The sequence below is a fragment of the Eschrichtius robustus genome, chromosome 3, assembly GCF_028021215.1.
Source record: "Eschrichtius robustus isolate mEscRob2 chromosome 3, mEscRob2.pri, whole genome shotgun sequence".
NCBI lineage: Eukaryota > Metazoa > Chordata > Mammalia > Artiodactyla > Eschrichtiidae > Eschrichtius > Eschrichtius robustus.
Genome location: NC_090826.1, coordinates 46,254,918 through 46,279,448, shown reverse-complemented (window position 1 = coordinate 46,279,448; position 24,531 = coordinate 46,254,918). Strand labels below are relative to the sequence as shown.

General features: G+C 50.5%; 2 protein-coding genes across 2 annotated transcripts in view; one reads left to right on the top strand and one right to left on the bottom strand.

Annotated features, from left to right (window-relative positions):
• Positions 1-6,302: 6,302 nt before the first annotated feature.
• PARS2 (prolyl-tRNA synthetase 2, mitochondrial) lies at positions 6,303-13,508 on the top strand. The gene is made up of 2 exons (XM_068539961.1): positions 6,303-6,366; positions 9,881-13,508. The coding sequence occupies exon 2, from the start codon at positions 9,910-9,912 to the stop codon at positions 11,335-11,337; it is 1,428 nt and encodes a 475-aa protein (XP_068396062.1). The 5' UTR covers positions 6,303-6,366; positions 9,881-9,909; the 3' UTR covers positions 11,338-13,508.
• Positions 13,509-19,457: 5,949 nt separating this feature from the next.
• Positions 19,458-24,531, bottom strand: part of TTC4 (tetratricopeptide repeat domain 4) — a 36,811-nt gene continuing 31,737 nt past the window's right edge. Inside the window, exons 9-10 of the mRNA XM_068539959.1 lie at positions 22,369-22,451; positions 19,458-20,723 (exon numbers count right to left, since the gene is read on the bottom strand). Of these exons, the coding sequence (XP_068396060.1) occupies positions 20,621-20,723; positions 22,369-22,451 (186 nt within the window). The 3' untranslated portion in view covers positions 19,458-20,620. The remainder of the gene's footprint in view (positions 20,724-22,368; positions 22,452-24,531) is intronic.

The following is a 24,531-nucleotide window of genomic DNA, read 5'->3' as shown; positions in this document are numbered from 1 at the left end:
CTAATTGGGGTGGAGTCAGGTGGTAGAGGGGGAATGTAATACAATAAACCAAAACCTAGATATTTAGTATGTTAAATGATGATAAATGCTACGGAGAAAACAAGTAGGGAGAGAGAGAGTATCAAGAGTGCTGGGGAGCAGGGATGGGGATTGTGGTGAAAATCAGGGTGTCAGGAAGTCCTGGCTGTGAACGTGACACTGGAGCAAAGACCTGAAGGAGGTGAAGGAGTGAGCCATGTGGACATGGTGAGGAAGAGCCGTCAGGTAGTGGAGCAGCAGACAGGAGGGCCGTACTGGAGTATTAACAATAGTTCATCCAATATTGAGCACTATGTACCAGGTGCCCTTCAAGTGCTTTACATACATAATCTCATTTAATTACTTAAAAGTCATCATCTCATTACACATTTAATCTTACAAAAGAATGATCTGAATATATTTCTATTATTAATATTAATACAGAGCTTTCAGTTTACAAAGTTTTGTAATGTTTTTCATTTGGTCTTCATAGTATTTCAAGGAGGTTACTGACCCCACTGTAGTGCAGCCAAAGACCAGAAAGGTCAAGTCCTTTGCCCCAGGTCACACAGCCAGTAAATGCTGGCTCTGGAAAGCAAACCCAGCTCTGTTTGGATCCAGATGCTGCCTTCTTCTCTCTAAGCCACCAGCCTTGGAGGGCGTCAACTCTACCTGGTCCACTCACACCTAACTCAACTCTGCACCAAAGAGAAAAGGCAAAGCCTTGTTGCAAAGAACTCAATTCCCATCATCCTTCCAGATGAGGGTGACCAGGTAAACTGCTGGAGTCACACTCGGAACTCACAGACGTGATTATTCCCTCTGTCCTGGGGCATCTACATTGTGCCCTAGACTTCTTCTGGCTATGCCAGTACTCTGCAGCACTAACCCAAAGCAGGGGCTCAAAAGGGAGCTGTTGGTTGACAGATTAACTGTTGCTGAGAGTTTTGTTTTGTTGCATTTTTAGCAAACCTTTCTTATGAATTGAGGGAATTATTTAGAAAGACATTAATTCAGCAAATACGTACTGAGATTTACTATGTACAAAACCTTTCTACATAGTAAACAGATTTACTATGGCAGGGCTAGAGATGAACAGGACATGGGCCCTCCCCTCTGGGAGCTCGCAGTCTATGGGGGTGAGGAGATAAATGTTTTGCATGTGCTACATGCCCAACTGTGTGCCTGGCATTGTGCCAGCCAGGGCACTTTCACCATTAAAAATAATTGTAATAAGGACTTCCCTAGTGGCACAGTGGTTAAGAATCTGCCTGCCAATGCAGGGGACACGGGTTCGAGCCCTGGTCCAGGAAGATCCCACATGCCGCGGAGGAGCTAAGCCCGTGCACCACAACTACTGAGCCCGTGTGCCACAACTACTGAAGCCCGTGCGCCTAGAGCCCGTGCTCCACAACAAGAGAAGCCACCACAATGAGAAGCCCACGCACCGCAACTAAAGAGTAGCCCCCGCTCGCCGCAACTAGAGAAAGCCCGTGCACAGCAACCAAGACCCAACACAGCCAAAAATAAAATAAACTTATTTTTTAAATAATAATAACAATAATCATTGTAATAATAGCAAACATTATTGAACCCTGACTATGTGCCAGGCACTGTGCTAAGCCCTGTACCTGGGCTAACTCCTTGTATCTTCACCACAACTCCATGGGGCAGATGTCACTACTATCTTCAGGATGAGGCATCTGAGCCCCAGGGAGGCTGAGTATCTCACCCACAGGCACACGGTAAGTGGGTGACAAAGTGAGGATTTGCACTCAGGTCTGTTTGCCCCACCACACGTACACACTCATGTGACACACCTGAGAGAGAGAATGGGCCAGAGGAGAGACTCAGGCAAAATGTTGAGGGGTCTCAAGAGAGGGGGAGGCCCTGCCAGAGGGGACTTCAAGGGAGGGTTCCTCAAGAGGATGCCATTGTGGTGGTCGCCAAAGAGTGGGCCTCCAGCAGAGGGGACCCAGCCAGACAGAAAGAGTCTGTTTGGGTGACTGCTCCCACAACTTTGGATGTATGTTTGATACAAATAACATTGGAGGCTCTGAGTGGGGAGATCAGGCTGTGCATCAAACAGACCTGGAGATGAATCCTTTCTCTCCCTGTTACTAGTTGTCTTTACCATGCACAAGCTAATCAACCTTTCCAAGCCTTGGTTGCCTTATCTGTAAAATGGACATAACAGTGATATTTGTACTGCATGGGGTTTTATTGTAAGGACTTAATCAGACATGGGTGTAAGGTGTTTAATACAGTCCATGGCATATAGCAAGGGCTCTACAAATGTGAACTATGATGATGATGATAACGTTTGGTGCCACACTCTTCAATTCTGAGGAATCTTGATTTAAAAAAAGAGGCCCCCCTCCCCAGCCCCCTTCTGGCCTCTAATCATCTTAGACTAGGACAGTGAATAAATGAACGAGGGGAATTCTGGGCCCAGGGGGAAGAGGCCCCCTGGAGAGAGAAGGGCATTGGCATCCCGCACTGTAGCCAGAGAGGGGAGTCTGAAGGAAACAGAGGCGGCAGCAGAAGGATGGCTGTCTCCTTATGGTGGCCGAGGGCAGCCATAGGGTTCCTGGAGTTGGAATGAGCCAGTTGCTTTCAATTACATCTCTCATGAACCCTTCACAACAGCCTTACGTGGTGTTCTGTGTTACTGATGAAGAAACAAGGAAGCAAGTGGCCCAAGGTTGTACAGCTGGGAACTGGCTGGGCAGGATTCCCAGGCAAGGCCACCCTCCCACCTCCAGTCCAGTCTGTCTGGGCCAGGCTGGGCTAAAAGTTTAGGGGGTGGGCTCAGGAGTCCAACAGGTGGACTGTCCCAATGCTTCTCTGGAGTCTGTCCCCTCCTCTCCCTCACTGCCCCAGTCTGGGCTGTTACGGGAGTTTCCCATCCAGCCTCTCTCCCCATCCTCTTCCTCCATTCTCAGTTCACACCTCACTCAGGCAAAGAAACACAACTGACCATGCCCTTCCCTGGTGTAAAACCCTTCCATTGCCCACAGAACTGCCTCTCACACTGGCCAGTGCCCTCGGCAGAGGAGGCAACCGTCTTCCTGGAGTGACAATTACACTTGTTTTCCAAATATAACAAATATATGCTGTAGAGTGGAATGCAAAATGCCCAGGGATTTTTCTCAGAAGAGGAGCTGATTTGGGTTAAACCTCAAAACAGATGTGTGTATGTTGGCGGGGGTGGGGCAGGAGAAGTATCATTCTTCACAGAAAAATTTCACTGGCCTCAAAGATGAGAAACTGGCAGTCTGGTCCAGCAGGCCCTGGCACAGTGGTGCCCACTGCCTTTCCAGTCGTGCTTCCCTGATGCCTGGGTGTGCTCTGTGCTCCAGCCAGAACTATCTTGAAGCCTTTTTCCTTACTTACTGTCCCTCTGACTAGAATGTCTTCCTATTCTTTTTAGCCTGGAAAGTTCCTAGTTATCATTTAAGGTCCAATTTCACGCCCCCTCCTCCGAGAAGCCCTCCCTGATCCACCCCCTCCTTGCAACGCTGCTCCCTCAGCATCTTGCTCTCCCCTCTTCATAACCTCTTACCACAGGCTGCCGTGACCACCACTTTGAGAGACAGCCTCTTCGGGAGGTTATGAGCAAGTTGAGGTCAGGGAGTTCACCGTGAACTCAGCCTTTGTTGTTCATTCAGCACACACTTGGAGCCTCTCTGCGACAGGCCATGGGTTCGGCATGCAGGGACGACTCAACCTGTCCTTGGAGGAGCTCCGATCTGAGAGAGAGACAAACCATCCATTCATTTATTGATTGATATATTAAAACAAGAAAAAAGCAAAACCTTTTGCTGAACCCTGACTGGGCCAGGCCCTGTGCTCAGGGCTGTGCCTGCCCCCAGGGGACTCCCAGTCTGGCCAGCAGCTGGTGGAAACCACTAACAGCATGGTGAGTCCCCAGGGCTTTGGGGCACCAAGGCAAGTGTGCGGTCCTTTGCTTTTGCTTTGTTGTAGATGACAACGAATGGATGAATGAATTTTTCTTTTTCTTTTTCTTTTTTTCTGTTTTAGGGAACTTGTGAGGTTTTAACCATGAATGGACTCTTTAAATCAAGGCACCCAATTAATGACTGATCAATTAATTGATTGAAACGTCACCCAGGAAGTTGCTAGCAGAGAAAGGGCTATATTCTGGTCTCCACCACCCTGGACTTTCTCAATGGGGAGCAAATCTACTCTGACCAGGGCTGGCTGGAGTGGACCCTGCAGCTCCCGGCTGCAGAGCCTCCTGTAAACTCCCGGTGAAAGGCAGCAGTTCTGGCCTGCCTCCCAAGAGGGTCATGAGCATTAATTAGTTACCATTGGTAAAGTGCTCTGAAGATGTGGGGATGTTTAAACACGGTGAGTCATTAGGCCTCTCCACACCACTATGCTCTACAGCCGGTAACTGCTAATTGAGAAATAATTAACACCTCAGGGTGCAGAGGATGGATGACCTGGCTTTTCCAGGATTGGAAAGGATGTAATAAAGTACACGAGCAGCAGGAAGAAATATAAGGCTACTTTGGATCCTGAAATATACTGGAGATTATTCAACTTCTGCCCCCAGAGAAGCATGGGGACTGTTGCCCCAGTAAAACCTTTGGGACTGCATTCCTTGGGAAAGCCCCGAGCACAGTGCTGGGCTGCAGAGGCTGTGATGCTCTTAGAGCAAAAGAGCTCAGGTCCAGCCCAGGTCTGCCTGGCCTTCTAGCTGGTAAGCAGATGCCAGTTGTGGAACTCACCAAGCTGTATTTTCCTCAGCTGTAAGACTGGGATGATGACATATGTCTACCATCCCCCCACCTGGCACCGGGTTGTCTGATGCCCTTCCTCTAGGTCAGCAGATCTAGCCCAGGCTTCACGTTAGGATCACTGGGGACTATAAAGTACCAGCATCGTGGGGCTGGGACTGGGGGCACAGGGTGATTGAACCACTGGTTTGGTTTGTGTATCAGGCACTGTGTTGGGAGCTGTGGGAAATAAAGTTGTAAACCCTACCACACCCCATGTTTCCCTCACACCAGCTCATTATTTCCTGATTCTGTGCCTGTGAGTTGTCCTGGACATTTCACTCCACTCCCACTGCCATTCTTGTGCTGCTAAACCCCACTCATCCTTCAGGCTCAGCTTGAAGCTCACCTCCTCAGGGAAGCCCTCCTTCCCTGTGCTCCCACAGGACTGTGCTCAGCCCCCATTACACCACTGATGACACAGTGTTTTTCCTGGCAGATCCTGACAGGCTGAGAGCTTCTTGGGGCCAATAGCAGAATCACCAGTGTCTTGCACTGGGTCTGGTAGATTTTAGGTGCTGCATAAACTATAGCTGTTATCAGATAGGTAGAGTTATATGATATGCAGCTCTCACTCAGGACATCTGCATTTCTTCCCTGTGTCTGAAACATACTTCCCCCAGATATCTGCAAGGTTCTCTCAGCTCCTTCAGGTCTTTGCTAAAATGTCACCTTCTCCACCAGGCTTTCCCTGATCCTTCTATTTTAAATGGCAACCACTCGACCTCCAACCCTTTCCCTTCCCTAATTAATTTTTCTCCATAGAACTTAACACCATCTGACTAACGGATCCTGTCGTTATATAAAATTTTGATAACTTGTTCATGATGTCAGTTTTTGTATTTTTAAAAAAATTTAGTTGCATTAAAATACCACTTATCCTGAGTTCTTTGGCCTTTCCTTAAATTTCATTGTATCGGATTATTGACTAGAATGTAAGGTATACTGAATGCCGGGAACTTTGTCTATTTTGTTCACTATTCCCAGCTTCTACAAGCGGTTGGTACGTGGTAGCTGCTCAAAAAATATTTTGTGAAAGTTTGATTTAATGTCTTAAAGATTAAATAAAGGTGTCTTATTCCAATTGTTTAAAATTTTTTAATTTATTTAAATTGATAGCCTGTAAAATCATAGGGTAGATTCGAAACCGCATGGTCTACTGTTGTCATGGTTACACTATAGCCGGCGGTTCTCCTATTCAGAGAGTGGGGCGGGCCCTGGCAGTGGGCGGGAACACCAGACTCAAAACCTAGGCCCGCGGCCTTGACCATAGAGTTACACCTCCCTCAATCCTAGAGGGTACTTCCGGGACGGTGATTTACTTATTGCTGCGTAGGCCAACCTATGAGGCCATTCTCTCTCCCCTAAGTTTCCGGCAAGCAATTCACTGGCCTCTAGAGTGGGGTGGGGCCAGTCCCCGTGAGCGCGGCTTTGTGATTGGTGGGAAGGACAGGAGGCGGGGCTTGGTGCAGACACGCCCCTGGCGCAGGCGCGGGGGCTCGGCGCGGCGGCCCCTGTGGGGCCGGAGTTCGCTTGGACTACGGTTGGTGATCGTGGGTGACAGTGAGGGCTGGGGGCTGAGGGACGGGCTGAGGGAGGGGCTGCGGAATGAAGAGAGGGCTCGGTTCTGGGCGCGGAGACCGAGGACCGTGGTGTCCGTTTTCCCACGTGCATCTCGTCCTTGGATTGGGGCGGGGTCACCATCACAAACTTTTGAATAATACTCGTCTCCTAGTCTGTTTCCTCCGTTGTGAAATCGCAGGACTTCCTTCCTTGTCTGCCTCGGGTCGTTGTGACTGGGAAGTTGTTAGAAATACAGGTTCTCTGCCCACACCCCAGACTTATTGAATCAGAAACTCAGGGGATGAGGCCCCACCATCAGTGTTTTAACAAACCCTCCAGGTGATTCTGATGCTTGCTTAAATTTCAGAACCACTGGGCTATCGTAATGTAGCAAGCTGTACTGAGGGCCTTCTCAACCCAAGCTGAGAAAGTAAAGGAAAGAAAAGAGGGGGTGGACTTGAGAGAAATCTTGGAGACAGACTCAGTTGCTTGAGGAGGAGTCAGGGGTGAAGGAGTTTCTGGCTTGGGCCACGGGCCTGAGGTGGGACCTTAAGTGATGGCTCCAGGTGTCAACCACGTGTGCCCTGCCTCCAGGCCTGCACTTTTCCACGCAGTCACACTAGGGCTCTGTGGCCGTGCCTCCCAGCCGTTTTCAGGTCGTAGGCCACATAGGAAATGATAATATTTGTACAGTGCCCAGGGGAAATGGATGAAGCTGCTTGAGGTTGGAGGAGACCAGCTGGAGGATTGAGGCTGCTGAAAGCTGGAGGGAACCACCTGGGGGGACTTGAGCTTCCCAGAGCTGAGGGGAATTAGTAACCTGTTCTCAGCATACTGCAGAAGAGCTTTGTCCCATGGAATTTGCTGAAGATCAGGGGTGCTCACTAAATTTGGCAACATAAATCAAGGACCTTGAAAGAGTTTATACCCTTTGCCTCAGTAATTCCATTCCTGAAGATCTCTCCCAAATATATAACAAAAGAAAAGAAAGCCTTCTGTTGTAGATTACATACAACAGAGAAAATTAACAACTCTGGAGAATCGTTTTTGATCTAGTCAATGAGATGTTGTACTGCCCTTAGGAATGTGTGAATATTTTGTAAAATCATACAGAAACCTCCGTGCTCATTCATTAGACACTTGTCTAGTAAGCCCCTGCTCTGTGCTGAGTGGTGAGCGAGTCAGATCTGGTCCTTTCCTCCACAGAGCTGACTGCCTGGGGGAAGACCGGCAGCGGAAGGAGCAGTAACTCCAAAGAGTGATTGGTGTTTGATAGGGGATCAGGGGCTGCTGCAGGAGAAGCTGGCCTTTGGGGTATGGGGAGTGGGTCAAGGAAGGCATCCTAGAAGACAGGGTGGCACTCCTAAGGCCTGGAGGATGAGTAGAAGTTGGTGTGCAAAGGGGGGAGGAGCATTCTACACAAAAGGAACTGTGTTTTAATAATGAGTCTGCTGAAGCTGGAGCACAGAGAGGGCACTGGTGAGAGGAGGCCAGAGGGGACCAGCAGCTAGCTCACGTGGGGCCATGTGCACTGTGAAGGTCAGAAGCTTAGACCTGATTCTAAGGGTAGCAGGAAGCTGTTGGAGGATTTTAAGCAAGAAAAGCTGTTGCTGTATGTGTTTTGGAAGTATCCCCTGTGGCTACAGCGTGGAGAATGGATTGGAGGAGGGTGGGCCTAGAAGCTGGGAGCCCAAGTGAAGAGGCTGTTGCAGTAGCCCAGGTGAGAGATGATGGTGGCCTGGACCTGGGTGGAGGCTGTGGAGGTGGAGAGAAGGCACAGAATCAAAAGCAAGTGAAGCAGTAGGAATCACAGGGCCAGAGGGGTTGGTGAAGGTGGGGCACAGAGGGAGCTCAGAGTGGATGAACCTGCGTTTCTGTTTTGGACAAAGGGTGGCTTGCACTACCATTCAGAGTGACAGGCAGCGCTGGACGGGGAGCAGGCTTAGGGGGAAGATGCTGAGCTCCCTGTGGGCTGCTGAGTGTGAAGTACTCATGCAGTGTGTTCTCTAGGAGGCAGTGGGATGGGTAGATGTGAAGCTTAAGAGGCACAACGTACAGAATGGAGATGTTGACTCGGAGCCATGACCATGTGGCCTGACCAGGGACTGTGTGCTGTGAGGGGGGAAGAGACATTAAGGACATTGAAGGCATGGGTGGGGTGGGGGCTTGTGGGCAAAGACAGGGCTCGCAAAAGAGACAAGGGATCGTCAGTAGTGGTTGTCTCTGGGCTGAGAGATTATAGTTGATTTCCTTTTTTGTTTCTGTTTTTCTTAGGAAACTTAGATTCAGTTCATAGAATATACCAGATACTGTTCTAATAACTTCTTTTTTTTTTTTTTTCGGCACGTACTTTAAATTTATTTATTTATTTATTTATTTATTGGGTGTGTTGGGTCTTCGTTTCTGTGCGAGGGCTTTCTCTAGTTGTGGCGAGCGGGGGCCACTCTTCATCGCGGTGCGCGGGCCTCTCACTGTCGTGGCCTCTTGTTGCGGAGCACAGGCTCCAGACGCGCAGGCTCAGTAGTTGTGGCTCATGGGCCCATCTGCTCTGCGGCATGTGGGATCTTCCCAGACCAGGGCTCAAACCCGTGTCCCCTGCATTGGCAGGCAGATTCTCAACCACTGTGCCACCAGGGAAGCCCTCTAATAACTTCTTATAACTTTTCTCTAAATTCCCACAATAAACCTATATGGTGGGTCCCTTCATTTTACAGATGAAGAAACTGAGCACAGAGGAGTTGAGTCATGTCCCAAGCTACACAGGGTGCAGTTATTGGGAAGCCGGACTGGGATCCAAGCTGCCTGATTCCAGAGCCAATGCTGTCACCACGCATTGGTGTCTCCACAGTATGCTGTTGTATTTTTATAAACGGGAAAATATATATATATTTTTTTTTAATTTTTTTTTTTAATTTTTGGCTGCGTTGGATCTTCATTGCTGCATGTGGGCTTTCTCTAGTTGTGGCGAGCGGGGGCTAGTATTCATTGTGGTGCACTGGCTTCTCATTGCGGTGGCTTCTCTTGTTGTGGAGGACGGGCTCTAGGCGCACGGGCTTCAGTAGTTGCAACACGTGGGCTCAGTAGTTGCGTCACACAGGCCCTAGAGTGCATGGGCTTCAGTAGTTGTGGCTCGTGGGCTCTAGAGCGCAGGCTCAGTAGTTGTGGCACGCAGGCTTAGTTGCTCCGCGGCATGTGGGATCTTCCCGGACCAGGGCTCGAACCTGTGTCCCTTGTATTGGCAGGCGGATTCTTAACCACTGCGCCACCAGGGAAGTCCCATAAACGGGAAAATATTGATTTTTTTTTTAAACAGCAGTAAACGGTGAGAGAAGTACAATAGTACTTTGATCTGCTAGGATATTAGAAAAGAAAGGATTTGCATCCGCAAGATCGGTGGTGGTTGTAGAAGTTTGTTGGAGACCAGCCTGCGCTGACTACTGCAGGGTGCTGGATCACAGTTAACACCTATTTCTGCTCGGCTCGTTTTTCTTCAGGCGCAAGTGCCTCCTTACGCCGGGGTGTGATGGAAGGGCTGCTGACAAGATGCAGAGTGCTGCCTGCCTGGGCCACCTGCAGTCCCCAGCTCTCGGGGTACGTTCCTCACAGGTTTCACCACCGTGCCCCAGGGAGAGGGAAGCGCTTGGTGCTGTCCCGCATGTTCCAGCCCCAGAACCTTCGGGAAGACCAGGTGCTCTCTCTAGAGGGCAGATCTGGCGAGCTGACCTGTAAGAGCCAGCGGCTGATGCTGCAGGTGGGCCTGATTCACCCAGTAAGCTCCGGCTGTTACCACCTCCTGCCTTATACTGTCCGTGCCATGGAGAAGCTTGTGCGGGTGATAGACCAGGAGATGCAGGCCATCGGGGGACAGAAGGTCAACATGCCCAGCCTCAGCCCAGCAGAGCTCTGGCGAGCCACCAGCCGGTGGGACTCGATGGGCAAGGAGCTGCTAAAACTTAGAGACAGACACGGCAAGGAGTACTGCTTAGGACCAACTCACGAGGAAGCCATTACAGCCCTGATTGCCTCCCAGCAGACACTGTCCTACAAGCAGCTCCCGCTCCTGCTGTACCAGGTGACGAGGAAGTTTCGGGATGAGCCCAGGCCCCGCTTTGGTCTTCTCCGAGGCCGAGAGTTCTACATGAAGGACATGTACACCTTCGACTCCTCCCCTGAGGCCGCCCGGCAGACCTACAGCCTGGTGTGTGATGCCTACAGCAGCCTGTTTGACAGGCTGGGGCTGCAGTGCGTCAAGGTCCAGGCAGACGTGGGCAGCATCGGGGGCACGATGTCTCACGAGTTCCAGCTGCCGGTGGACATCGGAGAGGACCGGCTTGCAGTCTGTCCCAGCTGCGGCTTTTCGGCCAACATGGAGACTCTGGACTTGTCACAGACAAACTGCCCTGCTTGCCAGGGGCCACTGACCAAAACCAAAGGCATCGAGGTCGGGCACACGTTTTACCTGGGCACCAAGTACTCCTCCATTTTCAGTGCCCAGTTCACCAATGTCCACGGCAAGCCATCCCTGGCTGAAATGGGGTGCTATGGCTTGGGTGTGACGCGGATCTTGGCCGCTGTCATTGAAGCTCTCGCTACAGAAGACTGCATCCGCTGGCCCGGCCTCCTGGCCCCTTACCAAGTCTGCCTCATTTCCCCCAAGAAGGGCAGTAAGGAGGAGGCGGCCGCAGAGCTCACAGGGCACCTGTATGACCACATCACAGAGGCGGCGCCGCAGCTCCGAGGGGAGGTCCTGCTGGATGACAGGACCCATCTGACCATTGGAAACAGACTGAAAGACGCCAACAAGTTCGGCTACCCCTTTGTGATCATCGCGGGCAAGAGGGCCCTGGACGACCCTGCACATTTTGAGGTTTGGTGCCAGAACACTGGAGAGGTGGTCTTCCTCACCAGAGAGGGAGTCCTGGAATTACTGAGCCAAGTGCAGGTTGTCTAAACGCCCCCGGACCCCTCCCACTGCATCTCACAGTCTCGGTGTTCATTCTAACGCTGCCTTTCTTATACTGCTTTCCAGAGCTGGTCTCCCCAGAAAGAGGGCAGCTCATGGAAGGTGAGACCATGTTAGGAAAACCAATTGTTATCCAGTCATCTGTTCGGACTATTTGTATTTAAAGTCATTATCTTGATCCCTTTATCTGGCTGGCCCTGCTGCCACATATCATTCCTTTTATATTCTATTCGGAGGTAGTGGCTAGAAGGAGCCAAGTTGTCATCTTGGCCCTCAGAAGAGTCACTTCCCTCCTCTCAGAGGAGTTTCCCATGTGTAGGATGGGGCCTCCCCAGTGGCCGAGGCCCTTCCAGCTCCAGCAGTCCAACCACGGCCCTCTTGCTGCATTCGGTCCAGAGAGGCCGCCCGCCTGTCTTCCTCCATTGAGAAGTTGGCCTGATGGTCTGGGGAGAAGAATCAGGACACCTGACTGCCACTGACTCACTGGTGACTTGGACACGACCCCTCCCCTGCTGGGGCCTCAGTTTCCCCATCTGTGATGTGAGAAAATGGAACTAGATCTGTAAGGTCCTTACAGCTGTGACTGGCTGGTTCCCTGAGAGGTTCATGACAGGCAGATCAGATCTGATCTGTTCCTCTGATCCTCCATCGTCTAAGCTACCCAGAAGGTTAATACAATTAGCTAAGGGCCCCCAAGCCACCTCCAGAGACCTGGCCCTTCCTCTTGAGGTGGCTTAGCACTGAGATCATGTTATATTGATTGAATAAAGTCAAACTATTGGGATGAGCCTTGCATGTTAATTGGAAACAGTGCTAACACCTGCCATGTTAACAGTGCAGCGGCTTCCTGCCTGGAAGCTTTCCTTTTTCTACTCTTTCTCCACTCAAAAAAGAAAATTGGGTGGCTGGGAAAATGTGTGTTAAACCATTTCTTCCCACAAGTGTGAGGGGCAGCAGGCTTCAAGTGCCATGGTGACTTCATCCTGCGTGCAGAGTTGGATCCTAGAGCCACGCACGACAGCGATGAATATTAAGAGAAGGTCTCTGCCTGAGCCCTGGGGAGAGCTGGCAGCGGGCTTGAGCTTCACTGCTCCTGCTTCCAGGAGCAGAATCAGGTTCTCCATCCTCGGCCCCCAGGGTCATGCCTTGTCCAAACCTAACAAGAATCTCTCAGGGCCAGGCTCAAAGCCACCACCTCCTGAAACATGCTCGGCAGCTCCTGGCAGTGGTTCTGTCTTTGGCTCCCCCTATGCTCGCCTGCTCAGCACCGACGCCCTTCTTTTTCGCTTTGCGGGCACAGCTCACTGTATGGCGGCCAGCCTCTTGTTGATGGTCAGCTCCCTGAGGCTGGGGTCCTAGGTTGATTCCTAGTGCACTGAAGTTCTTGTCTCGGCCTGTTGTTCTACCTGCCAAACAGCTTCCCAGCAGCTTGTGACCACTGTTCCTGCCAGAGTAACCTCACCCCCAGCACACACCATCAGGTTTCCTAATGACTCCCAGGCCTGCCGCTGGGCTCTGGGCCAGCATTCAGGCCAGGAGACAGGGATTCTGAGAGCAAACCCAGAAAGGCTGGATTGTAAGGCAGGAATCTTACCCTTGGCTGCACAGTGGAATCCCCTGCGTCCCACCCCGAGGTTCTGTTCTGGGGTGTGGCCTAGGCATCGGCAGTTTTAAAACTCCCCAGATGATTCTAATTCGTAAAGTCGATGGAGTGCCTTCTGAGTCTACATTGCAAGGTTGAGTATTTGAGTCATTTCGGTTGTGCGTTGTCAGATTGGTGTGAGCTCTCTGCTTTCAGTGGTCTGGTCATTCATTTGTTGACGGCCTGCATGTGCCACTGTGCTGTGAGGCCCTTTTATGTGCTGTGTTCAGACCTTAAAACTGTGCAAGGTAGGTGCTGTGAAATCCTCATTTTACAGATGAGGAAACCTGAAACTCCATTTAAGCAACTTAAGGATGCACAGCTATTACGTATCAGAGCTAGAACTGAGTACTGACCAAAACCTGTGCCTGTCCCACTATACCGCATGGCCTCTGCCTGGGCAAAATGATTCCAATAAGTAAAAGATTATTTATGTCTGTCTGATCAAGTTAGCCTGAAGTAGAGAAATTAGAATTCGTGCAAATGGGTGCTTTAAATATATATTTTTAATTTTAAATTTGTGCTCCATAAGCCTACTTATTTATGGAAGGCTAGCCTAATGTAAGAATAAGCACTTTTAAAAATCAGATTCAGACTTTTCCTGGTGGTCCAGTGGTTAAGACTCCGCCCTTCCACTGCAGGGGGCACGGGTTCAATCCCTCGGGGAACTAAGATCCCACATGCTGCAGGGTGTGACCAAAAATAAATAAATAAATATGCATTTGCCTCCTCATTAAAAAAAATCAGACTCAGGGAATAGAGAACCAATTAATTTAAAACGCTCATAAATGTGTATGACACAGAACGATTTGAGGGTGATGTAGAATCATGGACCTTTAGAATGGGAGAACTTGGAGCGTGCCTGTCCAGCCCTCGTTTCACAGATGGGAGACAGGCCTGCAGTGGGAATTAACCTGCCACAACCCATCTTACTGGCAAACCGCCTGATTGCAGGCCAGGTGCTACGTCCCCTAAGTTAGGCTACCTTGAGTCCATCTTGTTGCAGGGAGTGATGTCTGGCTGAGTCAGCCTTTGAACTACAGAAGTGCTGTAGGTCTGAAATAGGTACCCATGCTCTATTTTCCAAGGGAGACACATTCAAGGAGCACAGTGATTTGCTCAAGGTCAAGCTGAACTGAAACCCAGGTCTCCTGATTACTTAGCCAGTGTCCTGTAGCCAGGGGCAGTATAATTTGGTGGAAAGATCAGAACCTTGAATAGACAGTCCTAAATCCACCACTTAGCAGGGATGTGATCTTAGACAAGTAACTTGTCCTTTGTGCATCTGTGTATCTCAGATTCTTCATCTGTAAGATGCGCTCATGATAATGGTACCTACCTCCCTGGGTTGTCTAAGGGTTGGCTGAGCTGACTTATATGAAAAGCTTAACCCTTAGTGTGCTCTCAGGAAATGCTTCCCTTACATGGGATGACTTAGGAAATACCCCCGTTGGGAGCTCAGGTTCTGCTGTTAACATTATCTCGAGACCTGGGTTTTGTTTTTTTGATATGTTGCTTCACAACCTTCCTGGGGAGTGCCACGAGCAAGAATTAAGTAATGCCTGCAGAATGGTTCCATCTCCTTAGAGGAAAGACAGACATTTTCAAACCGTGTACCTTCCTCTCTCCTTTCTGAACTTGCCAATGTTACCTCTTGCCATAAACTGATGAAATGGGGTTGCTGGCAAAATAACAGGTACAGGCTGTATTATCATTGCTCATTCCTTGGGGAGATGGAGAAGCAACTGACTGAGAAATGTTTAGCAGAAATAATACTTGAGGACAAAGGCTGGTGCATAACAAAACCGTCGTGTAAATCAAGTTTAGAATGTAAATCAAGGGCTCCATTAATATTCGGTGCTTTAATGGAAGAAACACCTGCTGGGCTATCAATAAAGGAGCTTTGCGGAAATCTTGAAGTTGTCATTTCCTTAACTACTTGAGCGCCAGGCCTCTTCACAGAGTTCCCACTGTCCATTTCTACACCTAGACGCCAGAATGCATTTTAGAATTGTTACGCATCAAGGGCACACACGGCTTTGTTTTAGGGTTAGGAAGAGGATTTTTTAAAGTTTTCTATAATGTGGAAAATGGGAAAATAAAGATTTTTATGATGTTACTGTGAACTTTGGGGAAAAAAGTCAAGGTACTTCACTTAATTTAAAATAATGACTTACATCATAGTGACCCAGACTAGAGACTCTGGTGTCAGACTGCCTGGGCCATTTAGTAGGTATGTGACCTTGTGCAAGATACTTCTCATACCCCTGTGCTTCCTCATCGGTAGAACGGGGACAGCAGTGCCTGCTCACAGCAGGTGCTTGGGAAGTGGCAGGTGCCCTTATGGAAGGTCAGTTAGTCCTCTGCGCTCAGTAGGTGGGTGGGCAGTGCACGTGGGCCACCACAGTGGGGTGGCAACTTTAGGCTCCCACGTTCAGGCCCCTCCTCCGTGCGGGGATGGTGTCCACTCCTATTAAGCCAGCAGCTCTCAAGGCTGCTCATAAGCTTGTGGTTAAAACCGTGTAGGGCCAGGAGAGTGAGGTGGAGGCACTTACCGGTGAGGACACCCCATGTACAAGGATAGAACTTGTTGCCCAACTCACCCAGAAAGCGCGTGGTCTGACGGAAGTGCCATGGGCAGGATGTTGGGTGCTGGCAGGGGTTTCTGCAGGCTGGATTCTTCTACCCAGGTAGACACGTCGGGGACATTGCAGGTCACAGTGAGCGCCAAGACTTTACCATGACCTTGGAGTGAGCAGGCAAGGGCCTCTGGGTTTGTTGCCAACTCCTGGAGGCAGAGGCCCAGTCTTGCCACTGTTAGTATCTCCTGAGGGGCTTAGGGGAGTCTGAATTCAAGTTCTGGCCCACTCTTCACTAGCTGGCTCTGTAAGCTGCTTATCCTCTGTGCCACTTTTCTTCTCAGTAAAATGTTGCTGAGCTGCTGGCCTCCCAGAGGTGTTGCAAGGATTCAGCCCATCCACATGAAGCACTCTAGGACGCTGTCTGGCATATCCTAAGTGCCCAATAGATGGCAGCCGTTACTACCAAGCCCAGCCAGCCCGCACGCTACCCCTGGAATATGCCCTTTCAAGGCTCCTTGCCTTTGCTTGAAGACCCTCCCACCTCTCCCAACCCCACCAATCCCTTCTTCAACTGAACGACCCACATCCGTCATGTGTGGTGGTTCCCCGCACTGCATCTGTGCAGAATTCATCAGTCCTGCCTGTGTCATTAGTCAGTAATTATTTGTTGTGCACCTGCTGTGTGCTGAGCAGGTGCTGTGCTAGGTCCTGGGAGTACACGATGCACAGTTCAGGGTCCTTGACTCAGTTTCCAGAGAAGTGGGAGCAACCATCCAGTAATCAGACAATTACTGTGTAGTGTAAGTGTAGGGATGGTGCAGGTATCATGGGATGTGTGATAAGAAGCCAGGAGGGCTTCCTGGAAGAGGCACCTGGGCCTAATGGAAGACTAGGTGTAAAATAGTAAAGGGGGGAACGGTGGGAATGGAGGGAGGGGAAGAAGTGGAAGAAAGAGTCTTCCAGACAGAGGAAACAATGTGCAAAAGTCCAAAGCTAAGAGCATGGCAAGACTGGAGAATAAAAAGTTAAGTTCCATAGATTAAACAAACACTTGGTATGAGGCAAGCTGTGTTCCATGTGCTACATATAGATTAATTCATTTAAATCTCACAGCATCTGCATGAGGTAGATGCTGTTATCCTCATTTTGCAGATGAGGAAACTGAGGACCGGTGCCCGAGGCCACTCAGCTAGTGGGTCATGGGGCTGGAATTAGAAGGCAGGCAGTGTGGTTCCAGAGCTGATACTCTAGCCAGTGCACCCTCCTGCCCTATAGCTGAACCGAGGCCAGGATGGCTGGGCTAAGGAGGCTGGAGACAGAGGGAGCTGCAGAGGTAAAGGGCCAGACCCTGAAGGGCCTTGAATGCCACACCAAGAGTGTTGATGGGGGAACAGGGAGCAGGGGCATGGACAGACTTGCTTGTCGTGGCTGCACTTCTCTTCACTGGAGCAGTTCTCAGCCCAGGGTTAGGTTTATGACACCCACTCAACAGCATGACCCTGAAAGCAGAGGCTGTCTGATGCCGTGCCCTTGGTTGGTGCCCATTAAATGTTTGTAAAGCAAATGGAATGAAAGGAACATGGGAAAGGAGGCAGGTGGGCTCTGGAGTGAGATGCTGGGGTTCAGATCCTGGCTCTGACACTCACTGGTGAGACTGCGTGCCCCCATCTCCTTATTCATAAAATTGGGATCACAGACCTGAGAGCATGGCTGTTAGGATGAGGGAATTCAGGTACATAGTTTGCACACTGCTTTCACTCCGTGGTGATGGCCATCATCTCTCTGCCTGCCCTTGTGCAACTGCCAGCAGTGTGTTTCATCAGGGGTTGGCTTAAGAGGGCTTTGTTCCTCCACCCAGTTCTCCAGCTACCACCCTAAATCCACAGAGGTAACCAGACAGGGCTGGCGCGGGGGGGGGGGGGTCTCACCTCCATCCCTGACCCCTGGCCCTGGGAAGGGCCACGCTCTAGTCTTGTGGGAAGGAGGGGCCCTGGGATGGTGGGAAAGGCTCTGCCTCAAGTCGGGGAAGCCAAGGATGCTGGTTCCCTGTCCCTCCTCTGGGCCTAAGTATCCTCATCTGTAAAATAAGGTGGCGAGGGGTTAAGAACTTGTGGGGGCTCTGATTAGGCTCTGCTGGAATCCCAGGCATGGGCAGGTGGCCGGGGAGGCACCAGGTGAAGGCCAGGCCCACAGGTCCCACTGCACGCATCCGCTTCACATGAGGGCCACCTGTCCCCAACCCCGCAGGCTCCGCCCCTGAGGAAGGGGAGTGCCTAGGGCCCTTCCCCCACACACCTGGCTGTGCTCAGCTGGGCTGCGCTGCCCACCATCATAGCCACTGCAGTGGGGCAAGGCTGGGTGAGGCCTTGTGCTCTGGAAGGGGGTGTGGGCACACATGCCAGGCAGGTGGGGCTCACGGGGCCCCCTGCTCCTCACCCCAGCCAGGTTCTCATCCTAACTTCTGTAGGTCACTCCTAAGTCCGAACCAGTTTCACTCGCCTGGCGACCCTTAGAGGATGGCAGAAGTCAGAGGAGGCAGAGCCATGGACTGGGAGGCCAGGAGCCTTCCTGGAAGAGGTGTAAGGCAGCCACATTGGGTGTGAGCTTGGGAATGCCTTTACTAGTGCTGTGTGTACGCAAGTGGGGCCTTGGGACAGGACTCTGGCTAATTTTTTTTCATTCGTTAGTTCCTTCATTCTTCCATCCACTCATCGGCACACACTCACTGAGTTCCCACTGTGTGCCAGGCCTGGGCAGTCAGACCAGCCCCTCACCTGGCCCCTGCCCACTGAGAGCTTCCCTTCTGGAAGGTTTAGTGCAGCCTTTCTCTAATTCAGCACTAGTGACAATCTGGGCCAGCTATCTTTGCTGTGAGGGCTGTCCTGTGCACTGTAGGATGTTTAGCAGCGTCCCTGGCCTCCACCCACGAGCATTCCACTAAGTTGTGACAACCAAAAATGTCTCTAGATATTGGCAAATGTCCCCCCAGGATGCAAAGCTGCCTCTGGTTGAGAATCACTGGTCTAAGTGCTACGGGTGTGCATGGATGTGCCCCTGCGTATAGTTCATTGAGTTATTAGTAATTATGTGCCAGGCACTGCACTGAGCACTTTGCACACGGTATCTGCACAGCAGGGCCTCAGATATGCCTGTGAGGGGGGAACAGGGACCGTTCTCCACGTGGCTGTCCCTCACTCACAGTCACAGCAAGTCAGCAGCACCGGGATCCTACCTCTGGTCTCACAGCCCGCCATCCTAAGTCCCTTCTCTCCCCTTTCTGCCTGTGTCCCACCCCAGCTGGAGGGGATGCAGGGACTGAAGAGAAGGTGGAGCAGAAATGACTGATGACTTGACTGCCAGGAGTCTTGTGAAAGGGCTGGGTGACAGGGATGATGGTCACATAAGGATCGTTCTCAAGGTGCGTATACTTTTGACCGTACAATTTGCTCTCATCTGGCATCTCACCCCAGCCTCAGTGTCCAGAAGGGGACACGGTAACCAGTCTGTGTCACAGGTGAGTAAGGCGGCACCCTGGAACCTGCTCTGCCCCATGAGAGTGTGGTGGCTCCTGCAGGGAACCCTGCAATGCCTGCTGGGGTTGCTGCTAGCTGAATGTTAGCCTCTTACACAAAGCATGGAGTCCAGCTGGAAAGTGAGAGAGGACGGCCTCAGTGTGGCCTAAGCCAGGCTTAGGATGGAGGCTGGACTTCGGCTCTCTGGCCACAAGCCACAGGCAGGGACCTGCACTTCGGCTCTCTGGCCACAAGCCACAGGCAGGGACCTGCACCTGGAAGAAAGCTGCCTGGTCCTTTGTAAATATTCCACAGCAAAATGCCCTTCAAAGATGAAGGCAGGCACGGCACAAAACCCCAAATTAGTCGATCTTAAGTAGAGCAGCTGGTTTCAGTTTAATGATGTATTAGTTAGCTTTGCTATAGTAACAAACAACCCCCAAATCTCAGTGCTTATTACTACAACAAACATTTATTTCTCATTCATGTTACAGTCAATGGCTGCAGGCCAGCTGCTTCAGCTCTGCTCCATGTGTCTTAGCATCTGACACCCAGGCTAAAGGAACAGCCCCTCTCTGGGAAATATGTTCCCATGGCAGAGGGAAAAGAGCAAAAGCCTACCACACGATGCTCTGTAAGCTCAGTCTGGACATGTCCACTCACATCCCTTTGCATCACGAGCAGAGAAGTACACTCTTCCCTGGGGGACGGGGTGGGCAACACAAGGTAAGGGTATGTAAAATCCTCTAGGAAGGAGGAAGCAAATAGCTGCAGACAAAAATACAACATATTGACAGTGACTCAACATACAAAAAGATTTCCCAGTTTAAAAGGCATAAAATTCTGAAATGTGAAAACTGTGACTACTGTCCAAGTATGTCACAGTTCTCCATACTGCAAAGATCAGGAAAAGTGACAAACATTTTAGGGGTTCTGGAGGACCCCAGTTTGTAGGTCTTTATAGATGCAGAAACAGGACCTGGCTTTCCTGGCCCCATCTCACCCCAAGGGATCTACAGCATCCCCACAGAGCAGCCGTCTGTGCTCGTGAAGTCACGGGAGGCCCGAGTCTCTCAGCTCTGATACCTTACAATTACACGCGTGGTTTGTGCATGTCTGCAGCGTGAGCCGTAGCTTCTCTAAGGCCTCTGACTCCACACAGGTTCAGAACCACGTCACTGGATTGTGAGTCAGCATCCGCAGACCAGTGAGTTCCTCAGGTCAGAGATGGAGGCTGGTGGTCAACACAGCTCACAGTGAGTCCAAGGATGTCATGACCAAGGCACGGAGTTTTGTACCAAGAGAGGTGAGTGAAGACCAGCTGGAGCTCAGCACTCTGACCGGAGAGGCTGCAGTTCAGGAAGTCGGCAGCTCCTCCCTAACCACGATGCAGGGAAGGCCTGTCCCCAGGGTGACAGAAATAAAGTGCTGGATTCTAGGAGTAGGTCCTGCTGATTCGAGTGTGCTAGACCCCAGGCTGAGGAGGAGGAGCGGGAAGGAGGTCCAAGGGGCCTGGCTCTCACAGCATGGCCCGGTCACTTTACCTGGCGCACCTTTCTCCCCTGGAGATAATTCCTGCAAAAAGCAGAGGATCCTACACAGACCAAAAATGCTGGTGTCAGGGCTTTTACAAAGTACCTGCAGTGAACACAATAAAAGAGAGGGGTTAATTGAATTGCAATCTTAATCATCCATGGACCTTCCCAACAAGTCAAGGTGAACCTTTAGATATGAGTCAACATTAAAATGCAAGTTCAGCATATTTATTTGTTTGGTTGTTTATAAGTCTGCAAATTAGCATGACCCTCTCTCCCTTAGAACCTAGCGAGAACCTCTGGGCCCGTCCTATAGCATCATGTATGTCTACGGCTAAACGTGAAATAAAACAAGAACACGCTTTCATTCCTTCATTCAACAGTGAGTGCCCAGGGTAAGCCAGGCCCCTTGCTGAAAACACTCATTAAACAACAAACAAAAATCACCATCCCTCTCTGGGGGGAGGGAGATAAATAATGACAGCAAGGCACAACTATAGAAGCATCTGTGAGGTACGGTGTTAGCCCAAGGGGCGTGATTCCCTCTATGGGAAAGGGGAATCAGGAAACACTTCCGGGAAGCTGCCATGTCTCAGCTTGCGTTAACTGAAAAAGGGGTAGAGGTGGGGCATGGGGGAGCAAAAGCCAGGAGGTGCGGGTCACTAGAGCGTTTGCAGCTGTTGGGCATGAAGCAATGGAGTGGGCAGGCTAGGCAAGGCCTTGGCCTCCCGGGTCCAGGGGTGTTAGCAGCACCCCACGGTCTTGGGTACGGACAGAGGAGCCTGTAGCTTGGCCCAGCACCCAGTTCCGGGTCTGAAGTTGCCAGTCACCTGTGTGAAGCCTCCTGCCTATGTTAGTCATTTAAAAAATAATCATTTCCAATGCATTTACACTTTCTGAGAAGCATGAAACTGGTTTTCCTCCACAAATCAGTCTGCTTTCTGTTTAGATTTCTCCCCCATTTTCTGGAAGACGGGGTAGAGTAGACCTTGGGCCTTTAAAGAATTCTGGGTAATCTGCTAACAACTGAGAAAATGAACAGCTAAAAATTTGTCTATAAACTAGAAGGCAGACGTAGGGCCAGAAAAAAGTGCTGCCAAGAGAAGTCATGGATCATAGCTGAAGAAACCTTCACCTCCTGCCTGCCAGGCCGAAGCAGAAGCATCAAGGCCAGCTGGACACCCACACCAAACCAGGCAGCACATCACCAACTCCCAACCCAACGTGCCTCCTACACTTCTCTCCAATCCACCCTCTACTTCAGGCTTCACCACTGAAGAGTACACAAGCTCTGTACATTACTTGGTAAATTTTACCTGAACACCCCCTGGGGCTCCATACACCACCATCAGGATGTTCATGCGCCTTAGGGCATTCAAGGCTGTTGCACACGGCCCTAACCTGGTCCTCCAGCCTCATTTCCTACCACGCCCAACCACCCTCATTGCCCTAGCCCTTTTAGCGTAGATGCAAGACATTTGCTTCGCTCAAAGCTTAGGGAAAAGTAGCCCAAGAGTCACCTTACAAAAGCTACTGAGGGCATTCCCTTACAGTCCAGGAACACCCCAAAGCTGAAGAAAGAGACAACTGCCAAATCCAACTGGCTGCCACTGCGACTAACAAAGGTGCCCTTTGTTAGTGCCTTTAACAAGGCAAACACTCAGTGGTGGAACAAGAACCTGGCCGTATCCCTGGGATGGTGCCCGAGCATCCTTCTTGGTCTACTCAGCCCCATGAAGGTGACTCACCTGGGGTGCTGCAGCACCTGCAGCAGGGTGCTCTTGGGAGGCACCCGGTACAGTTCTGACCTGTCGTCATCCTCAAAGTAGACCTGCAGGATGAACAGAGGAGCAGCAGTCAGATACAAATAAAGGGCTTCAGCAGCACTAGGCATGTTGAGGCCAAGTCTGGGGAAACGTTAAAGACATGCAACTGTTATTAGCTGAATGCCTCCCTTATAGAGTCGTGGAGTATAAAGCACTCAGTCCTCTCCCACGACACTAAGAAAGGTATTACTGGCTCCATTTTCCAAAGACAGAACCAAGGCTCACAGAGGGGAAATAACTTACTGACTAAACCCAACTAGTAAACAGAGGAGCCAAGACTGAAAGCTCAGGCCTATGAGCCTTCCCTTCCCTAACAATTCAGTCCAACAGCCATTAGGTGTGGGAAAAGAAAGCACTAGTGGCCCAGAGCAGGGGAAGAGAGATGTCCACACAGGGGACAGCCCTGTGCAGGTGTCAAAGCCCAAGTAGGTTGAGGAAGACATCTGCATAGGAGGGATGCTGGGGGGTGAGGGGTATCAGAGACCGGCCAGTGGAGACAGGCATCCTCGTTGTGGACTGGCCAGCTAAGCAGGGTGAGAAGGGCAGCCACTCATGGCAGGGGGTGGCCTGCTGAGGGGAGTGAGGACCCACACAGGGTGAGGAAGAGATTCAGGCAGGGTGGTTAAGCAGCATGGGGTGACAGAGTGTATGTAGGATGAGGAGGGCACTGTGCTGGGGCAGCAGCCTGATGGGGGGAGTCAGGAATCCAAGTGAGGTGAGGAAGGTTCCCCGAGGGAGAGGGGACACTGGTGGTGACAGGAGGGGGATTAGATACAGGGGGATTGATCAAACAAATAAATATATTAAGAATAATAGAAGCTACTGTTAAAAATATAGAAAGAGATGGTGTTGGATAAGAACTGGAGACCCCAGTGAGAGCTCATACACACACAGCACTGGAGCAGTGAGCACCCTCCGCCCCTCACCCCTGTACTTATGAATATACCCACTACTTGACTTCTAAATATCATTTTCCATCAAAAAGAGCCAGGGCCTCCTTGGGAAAAATGGCTGATTCTACAGCTAAGGCAAGGAAAGCACTATTTGAGCCTTGAACATCTTGTGACAGAAAGCAAGAAGTGCTCTAAAAATGGAGACAAGTCAAAAGGACACAGAGCAAATTTGAAGGCATTCCCACTGACCAAATCTGAGACAATCTGAGCATAACATAACCACAGTAATAGATTATAACTCAATGAATAAGTAAGAAACCATAAATCCACTGATATAAATGATTATGTTGATGGTTTGATGAATAAGATATTTGTATCATTTCAAAGAACCTCCCTATAAAATACTAATTACAAAGGGGACAAGAGTAACTTTACAGCAGAGAAGCTTGGCAAACCCCTACCTCAATCAGGGGACTAAGGTGAACATCATCAGTAATGGGACATTTGAAATTATGTGCACCTGATGGGATGCAACAAGAATACAGCATTACTTCTGTGATATTCCAGTCAAATATACATAATCCAGGTCATGGTCACAAGGAAGCACACTGATGGACTTTCCACAAAATAACTGGTTTGTAATCTTCAAAAGTAGTAAGATCAAGAAAGTTGATGGAAGACTGAGAAAATCTTCCATAGGCTGAAGGAGACTAAGGGGACATGAGCACTAGATACAATACAATGTGGGATTCCTTTTGCTATAAAGAACACCGCTGGGGATAGGCGGAGGGGGATCAAGATGGTGGAGTAGGAGGACGTGGAGCTCACCTCCCCCTACAAACATCAAAACTACATCTACATGTGGAACAATTCTCACAGAAAACTAACTGGAAACTGGCAGAAGATCTCCTATACAACCAAAGCTGCAAGAAAGATCTCCACGTCATTAGATAGGACAGAGAAGAAAAAAGCATCAGGTTGGGACTGGCACCCCTGGGAGTGCTCTGTAAGGAAGAGAAGGTCCACATGGATGGATCCTCACCCTGGGGAGCCCCCTTGACTGCGGGGAAATCCGCTGACACAGAGAGAGGGGCCGGAGAAGCCTAGACTCTACTCGAGAGGACTGCGCGTGTGCTGGCTCGCTAACAGTCAGGGTGGAGAGAGACCTGCACTGGAGGCTGCCGCCTCGCTG